This window comes from Sus scrofa, chromosome 14, assembly GCF_054392235.1.
Source record: "Sus scrofa isolate SSC_HxYL_T2T_F1_AM1 chromosome 14, Sscrofa_HxYL_maternal_Yorkshire_Landrace_v2.0, whole genome shotgun sequence".
In the NCBI taxonomy this organism is placed as follows: Eukaryota; Metazoa; Chordata; class Mammalia; order Artiodactyla; family Suidae; genus Sus; species Sus scrofa.
In genome coordinates, this window is record NC_139396.1 from 37,553,658 (window position 1) to 37,575,397 (window position 21,740).

The 21,740-nt window shown below is 39.5% G+C and overlaps 1 protein-coding gene across 1 annotated transcript in view; it reads right to left on the reverse strand.

Moving 5' to 3' along the window:
- Nucleotides 1-202: 202 nt before the first annotated feature.
- LOC100517194 (uncharacterized) overlaps nt 203-21,740 on the reverse strand; it is an 80,037-nt gene continuing 58,499 nt past the window's right edge. The window contains exons 3-4 of the mRNA XM_084994763.1: nt 5,931-6,106; nt 203-3,335 (exon numbers count right to left, since the gene is read on the reverse strand). Of these exons, the coding sequence (XP_084850889.1) occupies nt 3,327-3,335; nt 5,931-6,106 (185 nt within the window). The 3' untranslated portion in view covers nt 203-3,326. The remainder of the gene's footprint in view (nt 3,336-5,930; nt 6,107-21,740) is intronic.

The following is a 21,740-nucleotide window of genomic DNA, read 5'->3' on the forward strand; positions in this document are numbered from 1 at the left end:
CATAGCCAAATATAGGAAAGCGAGCTCCTTCTCACACTTCCAATGGAAAAGACGTTTTAGTTCACGTTAAATATTGGTGTGGAAAACCTGGCAGGTATCCAGTCCTAAGGAGTGTTAGGGTTGGCACTTCCACTGTGTACTCTTACTATAAATTGTTGTAGCATTTATTTGACATGGAATACCCAAAGGATTGATGAGCAGAGAGAGGAAGATTTTTTTTTATTATGCTGTATTACCTTTTTCAGACATCTATACTAAGCCTTTACATCTTCAAAGTCCAAACAAACAGCCACCTGTATTCAATCGGTGCAAGATATTTTTCATGAAACGATAGCTTGCCTTTTTATAAACCTATAAAAGCACACATTTTCCATTTTTATTAGTCAGCAAGGCAGTGGTGGATTGAATAATAAAACTTACAAATGCAGTTTCTTTATAGACAGTTTAACTTTTTTGCTTGTTTAAAATGCCACAAGAACAACCAAATTGGTTTCACAGTTTCTGTCTCTATCCCCTAGAAACAAGTAGCTACAATTTTGTCAATCTTTATATTTAAAAAATTGACCTAGCACTCAGACCATTTATATAGCAGCCTACAGACTCCTAAAAGTTTAAGAGAAACATGATGCCACGAGGGGGAAATCATCTGCTACAACCTAATACATGTATTATATTTTGGCATCTGTAATATGCACATCATTTACATATAGCTACAATAATCATGCACTTTGAATTTCTAAGAGCAATTGCAGTGCCTATGTAAAAATACAAGTGAGTCATTTGAATACATTTTGGAAGTTGTAAAACCAAGCTGTCATACTTGGGGACTAACATAGTGACATAAAAGGAACAGTTGTAAGATTTCAGATTTTAAATAGCTAAAACACATATATAATAAATACACAAATAATTATATTTGAAAAATACCTAGGCTGACCCCACTCTCCTCTTTAAGTGCCTAAGCCCAGATTTTACGCTGGTGATGACTGGTTTTAATGGTTAGCAAAATCAATTATGTTGAGCATAATCAATGGTTTCAATGTTTAACTTAATCCAAGTTTATGTCTTTATACTAAGCGACTGTCATTAGTCTGAATTATAAAAAAATTATCTCTCTTAATCTTAGGTAGTTTATCACTCATTTCAAACTTACAGGACTAGAATCTTAGCCTCCTGAGAAGAGCAATTATGTTTACCCTGAAAAGACTCAAATCTGGAAGAGCTTGCAATCGACCCCTTTCTAAATTGACTGCCAAAAAATTTAAGATTAAAGGAACCCAACTATTTTTAAACGTAGCAAAAGAATAGACGTATGTTTGCTTTTGAAGTAATGGAATGAATAGTAAACTTTTACCTGGCAGTATAAGCTTACTAGCCATTTAGTCATCTGCTGGGTTTAAGTAATAATAAAATAATCAGTTAATTAGGCAATTTAAACTTTGAAACTGCTTCTGAAAATAAAAAGATCAGTGAGGCAGTTATTTCATAAGACAAAAAAAAGTTGTACACAGAATTTTTTGCTTTTTGAACAGATGATGCAGACTTCTGCAGACAATTTATAATGTAATATGTGCCTCTGAAGTACTAAAATTCATGGGTTTTGTTTTATAATATTTTTTAAATAGCCTAAAAATACTACCACACACGTGCACAGACACACATATACAACACACACGCAATCTCAATGGTTGTAAAATGAAAAGTTAAAGTAGCAATGAGGTATCACTTCACATATGATACTGGTAAGATTTAAAAGAGTGATAACACCTATTACTGATGTAGATATGGTGAAAGATATAGAGATACATTGCCAAAGGAAGTATGAATTGTTATGGCCTTTTGGAATAGCACTCTGGCGATATCTATTAAAATTTAAAGTACATACACTCTTTGCATCTGAACCCCTGTTACTGGTGATCTATTCTGTAGGAATAAAGTACAGATACATAAGGGTGGTTAATGCAGTTTTTCAGGGCAGGGACAAAATGTGAGAAAGAAATGAAGGTCCTTTATGGGTAAACTTTTGAATAAGTTGTGGTAAAGCCATATCATAAGATAACATGCAGCAATTACAAAGAATAATTTTAATCTGATATCGATGACTGAAAAGATTTCCACAACATGCTGTTAAGTAAGAAAGATAGGGGCAGAGAAACATAATATATAATAATATATTGTATTATGATATATAAAAATACAAATATTATCCCATTTCTCTAAACTGAACAATACAAAATATTCGAATATACATACGATCATACATGTATGAATACACTGTAAATATATATATGAATATAATTATATGACGATAAATTAAAGTAAGCCAAGATACATATCAAAGTGTTAACAGCAATACCAAGGATTGTTTACTTGGAAGGAGGAGAAAAGACAAGGAACAAAAAGAAAGCTATGTTTTTTAAAAGTTTATACACTAAAGGCATTATTACTATATGATCATCTTTTGATAAAATCTTTGGAAAAGGGGATGTATGTTCGAAAAAACAGGCATGAAGGGATAGTCATCAAAATAGTAATATTTTTTCTCAATGTGCAGAAATGTGGAATGATATTTCCCTTCCCTCTCATTGGCTGATTTTTTTAAAACAATGATCATTATTAACTATAAAATATGTGATGAAAGGGCTATTTTCATTGGAGGGGAAAACCTAACAACTATAGAAAGAATAAAGTAGCTTAAATTTCTCTCAATATAATTACTACTCAGTGTTGGGGAAATTTTTAAACATTTCAATGCAAAGAAACATCCTTATTTTTCGTGGGGGAGAAAGGGGAAAATCATGAGATAAAGGACATGGAAAATGCCAACAGTTGCTTCTCTGTACATTCATCTCTTCTCCCATCATGAGATTACCTCTGTGTTTCAGCTGAACAGAGAGGCACTGAGAATAAACTTATTTCCCAGTCTCCCTTCCCAGCAGGTGAGCAGGAATATAGGATGTGCTTAAGTTCTGCCCAATGGGACCAAGCAGAGGTGATGTGTACAACACTCAGGCCTGCAGCACGGAAGCATCAACACAAGCCATTATGCAACCACACAGACCAGAGCAAACTGAAGAGTCCAAATCATGTGCAAACAGAGCCCATGAGTGAGACGAACCCGGGGGTGAGGGGGTTATAATATTGGTGAGACTTGGCTTTTCTTTGTCAACTTTAGCATTCCTGCAAGAGAAATTAGCTGAATAAGAGGCAGATTTAGCTGCAGGTAAGACTGGCTCTGTCTTCTCAAAAACTTCACAGTGATAATGGACCAGTCTAGTTGGGAAAGAGTAGATAAGACATGGCCTTCAGGCTTGTCCTCCACAGATTCAGACGAGCTGGAAGAACCATAACAAAAATGAGCTAACTTAATTGAAGAAAAATTAAATACAACTGCACAAAATAACACATGACCGAGGGGAAATAGATAAAACTTTGAAAACCATGACTCAATATTGCACAAGTCTATGAAAATAAATTTGAAAACCTAGCTAAAATAGTCCATGTCCTATAAAATACACTGATTAAACCTGACCCTATTTTCTATTGCTGCCATAAAAAATCACCACAAACTCAGTGGCATAAAACAAGGCAAATTATTACTTTATAGTTCTGTAGGTCAGAAATCCAATGTGGGTCTCCCTGAACCAAAGCCAAGGTGTTAGCAGTCTGTTTCCTTTTGTGAAGTTTCTAAAGGAGAATGTGTTTCCTGGTGGCTGCATGACCAAGGTCCCCCCACCCCATCCCCAGGAATGGTCATTCCTATTTCTTGAAGTCACCATAATCCTTGGCTGATGGTCTCACTCAATCCTCAAAGTCAGCAAGAGCAGGTAGAAATCAAGTTCCTCTCAAGTCATATCTCTCTGACCCAGTAGAAAAAAAGTTATTCATTTTTAAATTCTCAAAGGTTAAGCAATCCCAGATAATCTCCCCATCTCAAATCCTTACTTTCTTTTTTTTTTTTTTTTTTTTTTTTTTTTTCTTTTTGCTATTTCTTGGGCCACTCCCGCGGCATATGGAGGTTCCCAGGCTAGGGGTCGAATCGGAGCTGTAGCCTCCGGCCTACGCCAGAGCCACAGCAACGGGGATCCAAGCCGCATCTGCAACCTACACCACAGCTCATGCAACGCCGGATCGTTAACCCACTGAGCAAGGGCAGGGACCGAACCCGCAACCTCATGCTTCCTAGTCGGATTCGTTAACCACTGTGCCACGACAGGAACTCCAAATCCTTACTTTTTAATCACAACGAGCACAGTCCTTTTTCCCATGCAACATAACATAGTCATAGGTCCCAGGAAATTGGGGCATGGACACATTTAAGGACCATTATTCTTTTATCATAGACCTATATACAAATTTCCATTAAAAAACAAACAAACGAACTTGGATCCGGCTTTGCCGTGGCTGTGGTGTAGGCCAGCAGCTGCAGCTCCGATTCAGCCTCTAACCTGGAACCTCCATATGCAGCAGGTTTGGCCCTAAAAAGAAAAAAACAAAACAAAACAAAACCTTGGGTCAATTTTCATAGAAAAAAATGGGGAATGAGTCCTTAAAAATTACCATGTGCAGATCGTTTGACAGAGGAATTCTGCATAACCTCCAAAGACTAGATAAACCGATGCTACTTTCATTTTCCCAAACATAAAGACACTTTCAAAAATTTTTTTACAAAGAAAATACAGTATAGGTACATGAACCTGATAAAATAGCATAGTAAAGAAAAACGGACCAATCTCATTTTGAAATATTGGGGCAAAAAAGTCTTAAACATTAGGAAATAGACTTCAATAACACATTAAAAAGTAATATGACTAAGGTTTATTACATGAAAGAGTGAATAAATCCAATAAATCTAAGAAATCCATTAGAATGACCACCGTTTTTTTTTTTAATTCTTTAAAAAGTTATCTTACTATTCACGTAGATACTGAAAAAAGTCAACAAAATTCAAAACTCATTTCTAATGAGACAGTTTGTAAAATAGAAAACCATGGATTTTTTTAATTAATAAAATAAATGTACCTCAACCTCTAAAACCATTAAACAACTTCTTAGGTAAACACAAGAAGCATTTCCACCAAGCTCCAGAACAAGGCAATAATGCCTGATACTCTGCAGAACAATTCCACACAGAATTGGATATATAAGCTGATGCAACAAGACAAGAGAAAATAATTGGAAATAGTATTTTCACATGGTATAATATTTTTCTTGGACTATCAGAATCAATGTTAAAATTGTCATAAATGAAATAAGGTCAGGAAAAACATCAACACAAACTAAAAAACATTTTGTAAATTAACAGTAATGTACACAACCTACATGAGGAAAATTACAGACACTCCTGAAAGATAAAAGTGAGGTTGAACAAACTGAAAGACAACCCTTGCTTTTTCATCAGGATGACTCAACAAAAAAAAGTACCAGGGGTCCTTCTAGGTAATATGTGATTTTTCAAAAAAATACGTATATAAATGAGATTTTTTTTTTCCCCTGGAGTTAGACAAGATGGCTCTAAAAAGCCGTGTATGGTTCTAATTTGCGTGTAAAATACATGCAAAAGTACTGATAAGGCCCTTAGAGAAAGAAGGGCCAAGAGGGAAGTGATTAGCACGACTCTATCAAAATACGGTAGATGAATAAACAGCCAAGACTAATACAATAGAGAAGACAGTGTCAAAATAAATCCAATCACCCAGGGAAACATCGATTCTAACTGAGGTATCAGATCACGTATATGAGCACAAGATGGACTTTTTAATAGTGCTGGGATGACATTTAGAAAAATGAAAAAAGCTGATCCCCCAAATGTACAAAGAACTCTCACAGCAAGGAAGTGCGTTTTTTTAATTTATTTTTTCCCGTTTTACTAAGTAAGGTATAATTGACAAATAAAAATGTAAGGTATTTAAAGTGTACAAGTTCTACACCTGAATCGGGGACACAGGGTGGTGTGACACAGGTACATCTCTGTTCAAATTAGGAAGGCCTTTCCCCTTCAGTAGCATCCCCTCCAGCGGCCCAGGCAACTGAGCTCCTAATTTCCCGCACGTGTTTTTCATTTTACTATTTGCCTTCTCGAAGATCCTGGAATGCAAAATAAACCCTAGAAAAGACCATAAAAATCCTTTGATATTTTAAGATAAGAAAACAACCCCTATACATCATAATATGTATTTGAAAACTTCTAAAATGCAGTTACATAAGATTTTTTTATTAGCATATAAGGTCCCAACTTTAAGAGGAAATTTTAGTACTGTCTTTTGTTTGCAACCATTAAAACAGTCAATAATGTCTCTATTTAACACTCATTTTACCTTGAAATATCGAATATGACAGTAATTGCATTCTTCTCAAGTCAACATTTGACTCTACTCAGCTCTAACTACAGCTGTCTAAGAATTCGAAGCATGGGGTCTTCTATTATTTTTACTCAAACACACAGAGTTCAAATTTGTTTAATATTGTGTTTAATAATTTAGTTTAAACAGGACTATCTATTTGCATTGGAAGGAAAATTATTGCTAATATTTTATGCTTATTGTCATAAAGGGAATCCAGGAGAGAACAGGAGTGTATGTTCCCATCTGACCAGAGAACTATACCCACTTTTGTATTATTTACACAATAATGATCAAGGCCTGGGGCATTTCCTGAGGATGGATGGCTGACTGCGAGATTGCCTCAAGGCCATTAACCTGGGGCAGGCATTAATTTTCTTAGAAAACTTGTGTTGAAGTCCTTATTTCTATTAGAAGATCAATAACACATATTCCTCAGCACCACCGCCATAACCAAAAAACTCCCTGGAAATAAATTTTTTTCCGGAATTTTTCTTAAGTACATTCAATCTGTAGGTTGTATTTTATTTTAAAAGAAATGTCACTGAGGAGTTCCCGTTGTGGCATAGTGGAAACGAATCCAGCTAGTATCTGTGAAGACGTGGATTCAATCTCTGGCCTCTCACAGCGGTTCGGGGATCCAGCGTTGCCACGAGCTGTGGTGTAGGTCGAAGACATGGCTGGGATCCCACATTGCTGTGGCTGTGACAGGCTGGCAGCTGTAGCTCCGATTTGACCCCAACCTGGGAACCTCCATATGCCTCAGGTGTGGCCCTAAAAAAGCAAAAAAAGATGAAAGAAAGAAAGGAAGGAAGGAAGGAAGGGAAAAAGAAAGATGTTACTGAAATCCTGAACAACTTAGTTACATGACAGGTCTCATCACCTAGACATCAATGTCATGAATATTGGTGACTGATTTCTCTCTGCCCTGAGTTAGAAATCAACCTAAAAATAAAGGCTCAGCCTCCCTCCCTCTCACCATCCCTCAAGTCTCTACACTCCCCCGCAACACACACACACACACACACACACACAATCTCTATCTCTCTATCTTATGCACACACACAATCTTTCTCTCTCTCTCACACACACACACACACACACACTCACACACACCTCTCCCCCTCCCCCTCACTCCTTCCTCCCTCATTCCTAAGGGCTTCAGCAAGCAACTTCGCAGGGCAGGTGTAAATCTGTAAAAGCAGCATGGAGTGGGTCACACGGTAGACAAATTATTGGTGAGTCAGTGGACGTACGACTCAATATTGTTTTCATTAGTGGCATTTTCTCAGAAATAAAAGTGTGAGAGAACTGTTCCTTCTTAGCAATGTAACTGAGATGGGTCTTAGAAAATTAGAATCCACAAAATGAAACCAGACATCATTTGTCTGTCACTGCTCTGATGCTCTAAACATTGAGATTTGATCCAAACAGTAGCCCAGGAAGCCAAGATCACCCAAAAAGCAATGGTATTTGAAGCCCTTGAAAGAAGCCAGAGGACATATTGCAGAACAAATGTTAAAGAACCTCAGGAAGTGCATGTTAGCTCCTGACTGTGTGTGGTTAGGACAGCACCACATCAAACAGGGAGGGTTCCCTCACTGATTCTCCAGTTCAGACATAGTGTTTAAAGACGTTGCCTCTCTCGCTCTCCCACAAGTCCCTACGTCCTTTCAGCCTAGGCGTATGTACTGCTTACTTCCTCAAGAGTAAATAAAGGAATTAAGGAAATGTCATCAATCCATTTTCCCCATCTTCAAAACTGGGATAATGTGAATTTAATATGCTATTCAGGGGCGAGGTGTGGTTATGTAATGTGGTAAGGGTGACTAATCATTCAGGAGCAGGCAAGGCAGGGTGGGAAATTGGGGCCCCCACCGGTTTTCTTTTCCTTGATCTAATACCTGCTCCATGCACCCCTTACCCTTGAAATACGAAGCAGTGACACTGCCACATTCTCACCTGTCAATGCACTTGCATCAGATAATGACCCTGTTGGAAGCAGATACATACTAGAGGTAAGAGGCATGTTCGTATATAATTAAATAGAAATGCAGTAGGAGCAACAGGAGTGTGTGCAGAGTCAGAGGGAAGCTGAGAAGACAACATCCAAGATGGCTGCCTCACAGCCTGTGTTCTTCACCAGCAAGGCAACATGCCAAGCAGGGAGTTGGGTACCACACCTCTCCATGTACTCAGAGCATCCCTGGGACACAGAAGCCATTGCTAGTGCCCCCTGAGAGATGGGAGGAATAGGACAGCATGACCATTGGACTCTGAGTTCTTCCATGTAAGGAATGATTAAAGGAATTAGAGATATTTGGCCCAGAAAGAAAATTAAATCTCAGGAATGAAACATCTTTGTCTTTCTCAAGGGCAATCACAGAGAAGGAAAGGAGCATTTCTTTCTTCAAGAAGCCAGTAGCGGAATTCCCCTCGAGGCTCAATGGAAACAAACCTGACTAGTATCCATGAGGACGCAGGTTCGATCCCTGGCCTCACTCAGTGGGTTAAGGATCCAGCATTGCCATAAGCTATGGTGTAGGTCGCAGGTGTGACTCAGATCTGACGCTGCTGTGGCTGTGGTATAGACCAGCAGCTACAGTTCCAGTTCGGACCCTAGCCTGGGAACCTCCATATGCTGCGGGTGTGGCCCTAAAAGACAAAAGAAAAGAAAAGAAAAGAAAAGAAAAGAAAAGAAAAAGCGAGTAACAATAGGCAGGTGTTTCTCATAAGACCAAAACCAGTTGGATTAAAGTCTCTACATCCTTTACCCATCAGAGATCAGAGATGGCATTGCTCACACTGCAAGTGGAGAGGTCAGACTCTCAGAGGAAAGACGGGGAAGCGATTCCTCAGATGATTCCTGACATTGAGGATCATAGCACTCATTATCATCGTCCATAAATTTGGAATAAAACAACCTCACTTTCACTGTGCTTTATGTACCCCAAAACATTTTGTATGCATTATTCCACATGAATTTCACAAAAACCTGTGAGAAGGGCCGGACCATGGTTCCCATCCTCCTTTCCCAGAGGAGAGAGCTCAGAGAGAATTCAACAGCTGACATGGAGTTAGGGTCTCGCCCCAACCCAGGCCTCCTGATCCCAAGCAAAAAGCATTTCCAAATCTGTCAGTGTTTCTTAACATCTTCCTGCAAGACGTCGAGCCATGGCCAAGTTGTCGCCCAAGTGAGGAAAAATAAGAAATGACTTCTGCATAAGTTAAATTTACACTTAAATTTACAATTTAAAATGCTTCACCCAGGCATTGTATCTTTCTTAATTTGGAGTGTTAAAATGCACGCCAATTTATTAAATGATGAAAGTATTTCTCATGCCCATCATTGGCAAAATCAAAAGTTGACTACAAACATAAGTCTCCCCAATCCCATGAAAATTTCTGAAGATCTTTCTGGTCCAAGAAAACCAAAATTCTGGAAACCACCAAAGGAGGAAATATGGATGTCAAGTTTACAGAACTGGCTACAGCCTTCAGGAAAAGTAATTGTATGTGTTCAGAGAAGAAAACACAGGAGATGGCTGTTCTAACTCCAAAAGACTGCAGATTGTTCCAGAAGCCATCAGACAAAACTCTAATAACAACTCCACATACACAGCCCCACCCTCTAAAGGCTAATGGGACAACTACCTGAAGCAATAAGGTATCTGAAATCTGCTTCAGCTGCAACTTCCTGGGTGAATTTCCAAAGTGGCCTGAAATAGCTTTGATTCAGGAACTATCTAGAAGTCAAAAGCAGAGTAATTGTGGAGAACAAGCCACATGGCAGATATTAACATCAAAAGCTAACTGCTATTTATACACAAAACATTATTTCTGGCTGGCCATCCACGTTCAGTAAAGACACTTAAGGTACTTAAAAAGTAATTAAGCCAAAGTGAGCCATCATGTGCCATCATAGCCACGTGCAGTTTTTATGAAACAGAAGTCATTCATAATTCTGCTTTTACCCCGTTTTCATTACCTCGAGGTATGATCTGGCAACATTGCACAACCAATTGATTCTTCTTTTTCTTTCTCATTCTAAGCCACAAATCCCTGGAGAAATGTTGCATTTATTTCCCCCACTTTACCTACAAAACAAATGACCAGAGCACCATTTATTTTAACCATGTGGATTAGGGATGGTTGTGTCACTCCCCACCTTGAGAGGGGGTCCCCGGGTCTGCTGGATAGAGTCCACCTGCAGTGCCCTCACCTGTGGGCACAGGGACACCTTAAACGGCAGCACAGTTCAGCTGCAAGGCCCTGACCGCACTGAAACCAGAGCCCTGGCTCTGCACTCCATTCACAAAAGCAAACTGAGGGTAATTAATTCATGATTAGCTCACTTCAGCTAATATACGAGCCTAAGCTTTTGCTGAGTGATGTAATATTTCAAAAGTGGGACTGTGCCATGAAATTTATTGGACTTCCTGAAATCACCAATGTAATTGTTTTTGCTGTTCACATATTAGGCCCAGTCTCCAGGGGAAAAGCTGATTCTTCTCATATAATACTCTTTCCCTGGAGTTTGAAAGTCTGTCATCTTTCTCAATATACTCACTTCGTTAAATAGTTTACGGCTTGCAAGAGGGTCACAAAGTCTGAGTAACCAAATGACTGTCCTGACAGATTTAGACAATAAAACCACCAGATTGTTATATAAATGTTTTTCTCAGAGGCTGTTTCTGAAACACATACTAAATGCAAATATTGAAACACCTGCATGCCAAAGCACAATTCTTTTAACAGATGTTAATCCCTCTGCATTTAACCAATGGATTTAGATCCCATAAATGTAACTCACCCCCTCCTTGGAAAACTACCAATGACCTTATTTCAATTTCACAAAGAAACTATTACTGTCTACATTATAATTTTGATTTTATGCTTTATAATGGGACTATCTAAAAAAGCCAGTAAAAAATACCAAAAGTCCACTTGAAACTCAGGCAAAGCCTCTTGTATAGAGTAAATTGTCCACTTTTAGCATGGAAAAGTTACAAAGATGGATAGGGTGACAGAATCTAATACTTCTGGTTGTGGCCCTAAAAAATTGAAATTCTTCATTTAATCCATCAGTAATCAGAACAATCCACTTAAGGAAAGTTATCTTTTCTCCTCCATTTCTGAGAACTGGGGGTTTCCCTGGCTTATAGTTTAAAAACTTCCCATGTCCCCTGGGTAATTTTCTGCTTGGGGAATGCCTCTAAGGGATTTAAAAAAAAAAAACAGACTTTTATTTTTTAGAGCACTTTGAGGTTCACAGCAAAATTGAGCAAAAGGTACAGAGATTTTTTTTCCTTCCACCCACACACCTAGCCTCCCCCATCATCTTCCCCCACTTGAGAGCCACATTTGGTACCACTGGTGAACCTACATCACACATCAAAACCACCCAGGGTCCATCATTTATAGCAGGGTCCATTCTTGGACTTGTCCATCCTATGGGTTTGGATAAAGGGACAATGTAACCACCGTTACGGGACATATGGAATTGTTTCCCTACCATGAATACCCACCCTTCTCTACTATTCAGTCCTCTCTCCAATCGTGGTGTTTTTCATTCCTCTTCAGTCGCCTCCCCACTTTTCCAGCCTAGACTCTTCCTTATGACACAACTGTCTAATGATGATGAAAATTACCATTTGGAGGCCCAACTGTAGGCAGCAAACCCTGCACGGGGTGCTTGACATACATTCTGTCATTTCATTTCATTCTCAAGCATCCCAAGAAATGGGTTTTATTTTCCACATTTACTGCAAACTTGTGTAATTTAACCTGACTCATTTAGTGCATAAGTGGTGCAGTCCAGATTTTAACCCAGCCCCAAAGTCTATGCTGTCCACTAGGCTATAGTGCCTCTCACAGTGTATGAAATAAGGTCTTGTACTATTTCCATTTTAAAACATATTTTGCTTTTTTATAGACATGCAGGGAGAAGGAAAAATATTTACTTAGGTTCCCAACTTATTTCAAGTTCACATGCTGGTCTCATTCTCTGCTTCTGTACCAGAAGCCAGGCTAACAAGACGTGTCCAGTACAGATACTTAATTAATTCTGAATAAACATGAGCTTGCTGCTTGATTAATTGGTACCAACATGGATTATGCTCACCCACAATTTTGCCTTCCACCTTGCTGCCACCTGTCTTCTGCACATTGCTGACTTTTTATCCAAAAACTTCTGGATAAAAATAGAGCCAGCCTTGCCTCATGGTAGTCCCTTCCATCCCTTATGTTTAATCAGAGATAAAACAACACGTGTCACCAACACACCATGATTAAACTCCAGTAAAGTCAAGCCAAGATTTGGCTGTAGAATCTTGGCATGCTGTAGCTATGAAATCATAAAAACCTTCAGATTCTTAGTTAGGAATTCTGTTTCTGTGGTCATTGCAACATGGCAAATTGGAAATTTGGGGTCATTTTATCACTTCGTTACCATGGACAACCTTTCTAACTGTGGCCTTTTCACGTAGATAGATGGATAGATAGATAGATAGATAGATAGATAGATAGATAGATAGATAGATAGATAGATAATAGCCATAAACAACATTGAAGACTATAGTGGGTACGAAATAAGCTCCAAAAGTGGTTTCTGTCCTCAAAGACCTTAGACCCTCCTTGAGAAAAAAAATATTAAGTCATACAAAACCTTTAGACACAGGGAAGTGTATGTTAGAAGATTAATAACAAAGTCTTGGTACAGGGTATAGTTACCATGACGATTCAGAAAGAGATGAGATTTCTCTAAAATATAGCCACCAAGAAGGCTGGAAGAAAAGTAGCTCTGAGGAGTTCCCTGGTGGCTCAGAGGGTTAAGGATTCTGTATTGTCACTGCTGTGGCTTGAGTTTGATCCCTGGCCCAGGAACTTCCTCATGCCAAAGGTGCAACTAAAAAAATTAAAATTTAAAAAAGTAGGAGTTCCTCGTTGTGGCTCAGCTGGTTAAGAACCGGACATAGTGTCTATGAGGAGGCGGTTTTGATCCCAGGCCTCCCTAGTGGGTTAAGGATCTAGCATTGCCACAAGCTGCAGCATAGATCACAGAAATGGCTCAGATCTGGCATTGCTGTGGCTGTGGCATAGACACTTCCATATGCTACAGGTGTAGCCATAAAAAATTTTTTAAATTGAAAAATTGAAAAAAAAAGTAGCCCTGAAAATTTTCAAGGCTGGAGAGTGTTTAAGTGGGTAGAAAGAGGTGGGGTGCTGTGTGAGACCATTTTCCATGGGTCTGTCATGTTTCTGCACTTCTTACAAGCAGAGGCACTAGCTGTCACTGTTCCCAACTAAGGATGTTTTCACAGCTAATGACCTTGGAAGACAGAGGTTAATGTCCTTCTCTGGGGCAAAGGAGCAGGCATGCTCAGTGCCCACAATAAAAGGTTGAAAGGGTCAGTTCCCTTAAACTTGGGGTTCCTCTCCTGTAATGTGACTGGCTGGTGGTGCAGGGATCCCAGGCCCCTTGGGGCCGGAGCTACAGACACTCCAGCCACAACCATTGCTGTGACTCATGAAACTAAGTCAGGCTCACCTGTTATCTTGCAAGTAGGCAAAACATCAGACCCTTCACACTCCTAACAGGGAGATCTGAGACGGGGGGTCACAGTGTGTGCACAGCCCTCATAATAGGAATCCTTGGTGGCATCACATCAGTAACGTGTCCTGCTAAATTGTACTTTTCACCTTCAGGTGTCCTCATGAGCATTATCTAAAATTCACTGACGCCAAGTGCCACCTGGTTTAATTAAAAGGAAGTAATTCAGGGCAGGGAACGGTGCCTGGACAATTGGAAGATGCTTTCCAAATGTTGTTCTTCCAATGGAAGTACGTGGATTCCGTGAAATAACAATAATTATTTCAGCACCATAAATCAAGCTAAAATATTTGTTTCTAGAGATGTCCAGTAGAATGAACACCTTCCAGACCTAAGTCATCTCAACAAAGTACAGCTGTCTGGAACAACACTGGAATTTCTGTGTTTCTTTTTTTAATGAGAGAGCACACTTTGAGGGATGAATGATAGGTGAGATTTACAACATCATATTTAATACTCCAGGGAAAGGATAAATAAGAGGAGAATGACTGTAATGCTTTGAAAAAGAGTTTGTAATTTTACTTAGAATGATCTTCTCTAAAAGGTAATGGAGTTTATGCAAATATAAGGGATTCAGGGTTGAAGGTGCAGGTCATGAGAGAGGGTAGGAAAGAACACTGTTTTTATCCATTTTGTACAAGGCATAAAAACAGACGCAAGGGGAGGATCTATTTAAGTTTTGTTGCATGATCGGTCAGCTAAGATTGCACCTATGCAGAGCAGCAGTTCACTGCAGAGGTTCAGAGCCAGACTTCCGGATCGGATCAGTCAAAACTGGGGGACATTACTTCCCCTCTGTGTTCCTAAGAAATTACTTAGCCTCTCTAAGCTTCAGGTTCCTCATCAGGAATGTAGAGCTGGAAGGATTTTGTGAAGAACACACAACCTGACTCCCAGAAACACACGGAACAAGACTGGCACAGGAAGTAAATTTTGTTATTATCACTTTTTAAGAATGAAATTTACTGCAATAGTGCAGTGCCAGATACAGGCTCTTTTTGTGATTTAATGGCTGAACATTTAAGCCAACATTACAGGCAGAAGTCTACTCTGTTTTTCACTGTGCCTACATTTTGTGTGTGTGTGTCTTTTCTAGGGCCTCTCCCAAGGCATACGGATTTGTTAACCACTGAGCCACAACAGGAACTCCCGTCTGTGCCCACATAAATCTGACTGTGATATGCTTACAGAGACCCGCCTTTTTCAGACCACTGGAATTGCACTGAATACAAAAAAAAAAAAAGTGGCGTGGCCTTGAATTTCCCAGTAAATATTGGAAGGTTGGGTTTGTCACTTGTATCTATTATAGCTACATCATTAACTGTAAAAGATGACCAATCTTTTAAGTAGAGCCTTCCCAAATGTAGATAGCACATTCTGCAAACTTCTCAAATGCTCAGCACAACATTTTGACTTTGCTTATTTATCACACATATCAATAGACACTTCAATAGAGTCTATCTTGATAGCCCACAAATAAGACACATTAAATCTATAGGGGCTGTCTGTGTGTTAAGAAAATCCAAGAAGCAAGTTGTTTTTATAAAACCTGACTGGATGGATGGCCAAATTAACTACAGCATTAATACTACCTATTTTTCTTTTTTTTTTTTTTTTTTTCTTTTTGGTCTTTTTGCCATTTCTTGGGCCGCTCCCACGGCATATGGAGGTTCCCAGGCTAGGGGTCGAATCGGAGCTGTAGCCGCCGGCCTACACCAGAGCCACAGCAACGCGGGATCCAAGCCGCGTCTGCGACCGACACCACAGCTCACGGCAACGCCGGATTGTTAACCCACTGAGCAAGGGCAGGGATCGAACCCACAACCTCATGGTTCCTAGTCGGATTCGTTAACCACTGCGCCACACACACCACAACGGGAACTCCAATACTACCTATTTTTCCACTGTGAAGTAGTTATGTTTAAAGAGATATGATTTCATCCAAACTAATCACTGCAACAAATTTCAATCATATACCAAAAGCTAAGTATATAAACAAGTAAATTATAATGTAAGGTGTTATAAAATATATGATGCTTATTATAGAATAGCACTTGATCCGAAAACTTGCAAAGGGCCTGCAAATTGGTGGCAGTAATCACCATTACTTGAAAATGAATCCAAAATAAAACATTTTTGAATTTCAATATGTCCATGAGAATAAATGGTTTTATTTAGAAAAATTTATATTTACAAATAATGTTACAGGGCCGAGCAATTTTACACGTCAGGAAAATATGTCATTACCTATTAATTAATTAATTAAGGACTGAGTGGCCATTCCGTGGATTATCGAACACCTTTGTTTTCTCCTCTTCATGTGGCTAACTGCCTTGGGCTGGCCTTCCCAACATGACTTGGCTGTCATCTGACAGCAGGGATCCACACATTTTCTATCCTGTGCCAGAAGAAAATAACTTAAACTTCACAAGCCAAACAGCCACTGTTCAAATTACTCAGTTCTGCTGTCATTGCATGAAAGCAGAAGCAGAAAATATTTTCAGACAACACATACAAACAGGCATGGATGTGTTCTAATAAAACATTATAAAAACAAGTGGTTGAGGAGTTCCCACTGTGGCACAATAAGACCAGCAGCTTGGGAGTGCTGGGACTCAGGTTTGATCCCTGGCCCAGCACAGTGGGTTAAGGATCCAGCGTTGCTACAGCTGTGACTTAGGTCGGTTACAATTGCAGCTCAGATCTGATTCCTGTTCCAGGAACTCCATATGCCACAGGGTAGCCAAAAATGAGAAAAAAAAAAAAAAAGTGGCTGAGCCAAGACATGGAAGCAACCTAAGCATTGAATGGAATGGATAAAAAAGATGTGGTTCATGTACACAATGGAATACTACTCGGCCATAAAAAGAATGCAATAATCACATTTGCAGCAACATGGATGGATCTAGAGATTCTCATACTAAGTGAAGTAATTCAGAGAGAGAAAGACAAATATCATATGAGATCACTTACATGTGGAACCTAATAAAAAATAAAATGAACTAACTTACATGTAAAGCAAAAACAGTTTTCAAAATCAATCTTAAGAGTTACCAAAGGGGAAACCGTTGAGAGAAGGGATAAATTAGGAGTTTGGGATTAACACATACACACTACTGTATATAAAATAGATAACTAACAACGACCCACTGGGAAATCTACTCAATATTCTGTAATAACCAATGGGGCAAGAATAATAATATATATATTATACAACTGATTCCACTTTGATGTAAATCTGAAGCCAATGCAAAATTGTAAATCAACGATACTCCAATAAAATTTTAAAAAGAAAGAAACAAAGAAACAAAAGCATAAGCAGCTGGACAGGATTAGTTGATTCCACATCTTCCTTCTGCAGAGAAAACTCTTGTTACTCTCGAATTAAGTCAAAAGAAGGAAAAGGAAATGCATGTGCAATATGGGGCCCCTGACCCAAGTGTTCTCTGAAATATCTGAAGATGCAGATGAAGATGGGGTTAGAAACCTGACCACCCATCTCAAATGTAAAAGTATCCCAGTCTAAGGATAAGTCTTGCTACTTCAAGATTTCTTTGCTCTTTGTATGTGCAAGTCACACAAAAAAATCTTTATTCTCCCCACAAATGTATACATTGAGCACCTGCTCTGTGCCAGTACCATTTAGGCACCTGGAACATAGTCATGTGAAAACAGACCCTGTTCCAGCAGGGAAGACAGAGAAAAGACAAAGAGAAAGAGACAAAGAGAAAATGTGCAATGTGTAATGTATTAGATGATGATAAATACATAGAGAAAAACAAAATAGGGAAGAAGAGTAGGAAATCCTCAGGCCTGGAACTTAAAACTTCACATAAAACAGCCAGGAAATCCTCACTGAGATTGTAATGTTGGAGTCCAGACCTGAAGGCAATGAGGGAACAAACGAGCCAGATACAGGGAAGACTGGTCCAGGCAGAGGAACCAGCTCGTGCAAATGACCTGAGGTGAGAGGATCCTGATGTGTTAGAGAAGCAGCAGGGAGGCCAGTGCTGCAAGCAGAGTGAGAAAGGAGAGCAGGCAGAGGAAGATGCAGTGAGAGGGGTGAAGCAAGGAGGACAGAGAAGGAAAGTAGGCAGACGATCTTGCAGGGCTTTAACAGAAACAAATATGTATATTGTAGGTGTACTATACAAGCAAGATCAAATTATTTTCCAGTAGATTAATAACATGGCATAATGATCACATAGTGTCCTGACCACAGTAGGGATTAATTGGTGTTCTTGTGTTCTCATTGACTTCTACCTTTGAACCTTCAAGGTTCAAGATCATCCTCATGCACAGGAGCCTCAGTGCTTCCAGAACTTTATAATTCAACTGCAATGATAAAGAGAAATCTGTTTCTCAAATGGAATACTCATTCCCCAGTTAGCAAGTCTCTTTGGTCGTTGCCTGGCTCTCTGTAGAAAAAGGCAGAGAGGAATTCCCTGGCAGCTCAGCAGGTTATGGATCTGGCATTGTCACTGCAGCAGCTCAGGGCTGTGGCACAAGTTCAATCCCTGGCGCAGAAACTTCCACATGCCACAGATGTGGCCAGTAAATAAATAAGGAAATGAATAAATAAATAAAAGTCAGGACTGAGTCTTAGTTCTGTTTGAGATTGAGGGTGCCTAGCACAGAAACTAGTGCTCAGAAAGTGCTTGTCGCTACATATGAGCAAATTTATAAAGTGGGCAAAATCGTGCCTTCCCACCTCCTTTCTCTGTATCTCACACACCTGGGGTTGCCTCCTCACTCTGTCCTCTGTTTCTGGGAGGCCCAGAGCTCTAGGTTTAAATGTCCCACTGAAGCTTATTCCAAGAACTTCTCAAAGTCTAAAACTGTCCACCCAGGTTCTGCTCATTGCTTTCCAAGTTCTAAAGCTGATCCCTGGCTAAACAATACATCATGTTGGATGGTACAGGACACAATTTTCCTTTGGGGAGCTAGTTCTTAACATCCCAAGAAAAGAATATCTAATGGTTGAATCTTAGCCACAATGGCTGCCTGGCAGGGGCAGGAAAGTGTGGTATTTCTCTGCTGGGGTTCCTCAAGTCACATTCTTTAGGCAGCTACCAACACCATCTACATGGGGACATAAAAGAACTAGAAACATTTTTTCATTTCTCAAAAGCATGGTTATTTCAGCACTCCTCTGGCATGTATATTTTTTAAAAAATAAATATGAGGTTTTCCTTTTCCAAAGAACTATAACTTCCTTGATTTTGCTGTGATGAAATGATGTTATCCACTCACAAAGGAAAAATTAACTGCACACAGCAACATGAATGAATCTAAAAACATAACAAGCAAAGAAAGGAAAGTCATGGAAGAATATATCCAGCATGATTTCATTTATTTAAAGTTCAGAACAATCAAAAATAAAACCATTTTTGGCTTCAGGATACATTTCATAGGTGGCTAAACCATACAGAAAAGCAAAGAGGTGATTAGCACCAAATTCAAGCAAGTAATTACCTCCAGGAAGGACACAGAGACAGAAGGAAGGCTTGGCTTCTAAGAAAAAGCAATATTCTTTTCTCAGCTAGACACTGGGTATTCATTACTATTCTTTAAACTGGACACGTGTCCTCCTTCAAATGTAGGGCACGTTTCATAATGATAAGAAAATGGAGTCCTCTGAAAACTGTACAAAGAAAATAGTCATCACCCCAAAACTCACCACCCAGAGTAAAGTATTAACAACCGTCAAGTCATCTTTTGTTTTATACACAGGCACTCAGACACACGTGCATAAAATTTTATGTGTATGTAAAATCATATACCATAAATACTGTTTGCAGCCAGCTCTTTATTCGGCAACACATCAAATGCTTTGTGGCAGGATGACACCATGACACATACTTGAATGAAATAAAAACACTGCGAGCTTACAAAGAACTCACCCAAAGAAACGTTCTCCCCCGAGTGTGATTAAACACATTTCCCTCCAATCTCCAGAATTCCCATGGCAAGAGAATTTCCTAAGTTCCAAGCCCATTTCCAGAGAATGCCACACCAAACCCACCTTCCCTAAGAGAACTTAGCTCCTCAATATCCCTTTAATCCACGGTCAAAGCCAGACTTTTCCTCACTTTTCAGCTAAGTACCTCTTTCCTATGGAACAAATGTGCCAAAAACGATATTCACCATTTTCAACACAGAAAATAAAATAAGCATATTACATCAGAGCCCATAAAATACGGAAAAGGGAGGAATGACTTTCTCACTTCTGACATTCACGTCATGTGTAAAATTCAGACCCTGGGTATCTCCATTCTGTTCTGTTAGCAACAGAAATATTTCCATCTAAGATCCCAAATTATGTCTCAGTCATGGCAACATTTCCGAATCCTAATCGTCTATTACTACTATGCTAGTAAACTATTGTTTTATACTGACATGCCTCCTGGACTAAATTATTCCCATGATCGAACTTCTTGCTAGCCAGAGTCTCAGTAAATATTGCCTGGGAACTTGAATTTTTCCTACAGCAATCCACAACTGGTAACCATACACTTCACACTCATAGCTTTCTATAAATGTTTTAGTTTGAAATAATAAATGCTTTTAAAAATACCTCCACTTTGATAGGAAAACCCTCTTCACCTCACAGCTCATTCCCACGTTCTAGTAATTTTTCTCTCATCAAGTTGACTCAAATTGAAAACATATCACCAAGAACTGTACCCCAGAACAGCCTGACATTGGTTCCAGAACTGAGAGAGAGGGGCCAACGAACGGGCCCTGAGAACTTGCGGAGAAAGAGAGTTTTCTTATCAAAACATGATCACGAGTTTGGAAATGTGCTCACAAAAATCATTTTGGTTCCAGCAATTCCACGCTGTTCCAACCTTCCCCCAGAGCAGGCTTTTATCAGTCAGAACAACTGTGAGACTCCACACCTAAAATGCAAGTTTCTCATTTCCTCCTAAATAAAGTAAATTGAATTTCTATAGCTGGAGCTGTTTGAAAGGATTTTCTCTTTTTAAGGGAATGCAGTGTGCAGGGATAGTCCCAGTGCACTAAAGCACACGGTTCACAGAACAGGAGACTTTCAGAGCAGCAGGAATGGGCCCGGCTTTATGAGATTTGAGGCCAACGCTGTGATCAGGGTAAGAAAAATACCTCCGTGCGATTAAGGAAACCCAGTTGAGGAATTAGAAATGGAACAGATTCATGTCTGGACCCAGGTGAAGACTGTAGGATCTCAGTGGCCTTCTCAGCTCTGCTTTGCTTGCACCTCTGTCTCTGCCCTCAGCAAACCCATCTGTCCAAGGAAAATGAGAAAATGCATAATAGTTCACTGACTCCCTTTTTTAAAATTGTCCTTCTCAGAAATGAAAGATACTCATGGGTCAACCCAAAGCAGATCAAAGACAAGGAAATAAAAAGCAGGTAAACTTCCTGTTTCTGTTGAATAACCAAGAGCCACCCTTGCTGTCAACTTCCATCCCAGGTTATGCATGTGGTAAAAGTCCCTCATGCTGAAGTTTTAGAGATTTACATACCACTCACAAGAAGTCTATGAGTTTTCTGTGCCTTAACTGCTTTCCTTCCACTCCCTGATTTCACAGGATCCCTTCGACAAGGCACTGAACAGTTACACATTTGTAGACAAAGGAACAGATTGCCAGTAAGTCAAAATATACACACAAACGGAAGGGACACAGGGACAAAGAAAGACATCCACTGGTCATGGCAGGTGGATCTGCTTCCCTGGCAGAGAGAAACATTTGTGTCATCTCCATCACATCAGTTTTTACCTTAGAGTTGTTCTGCCCATTGGA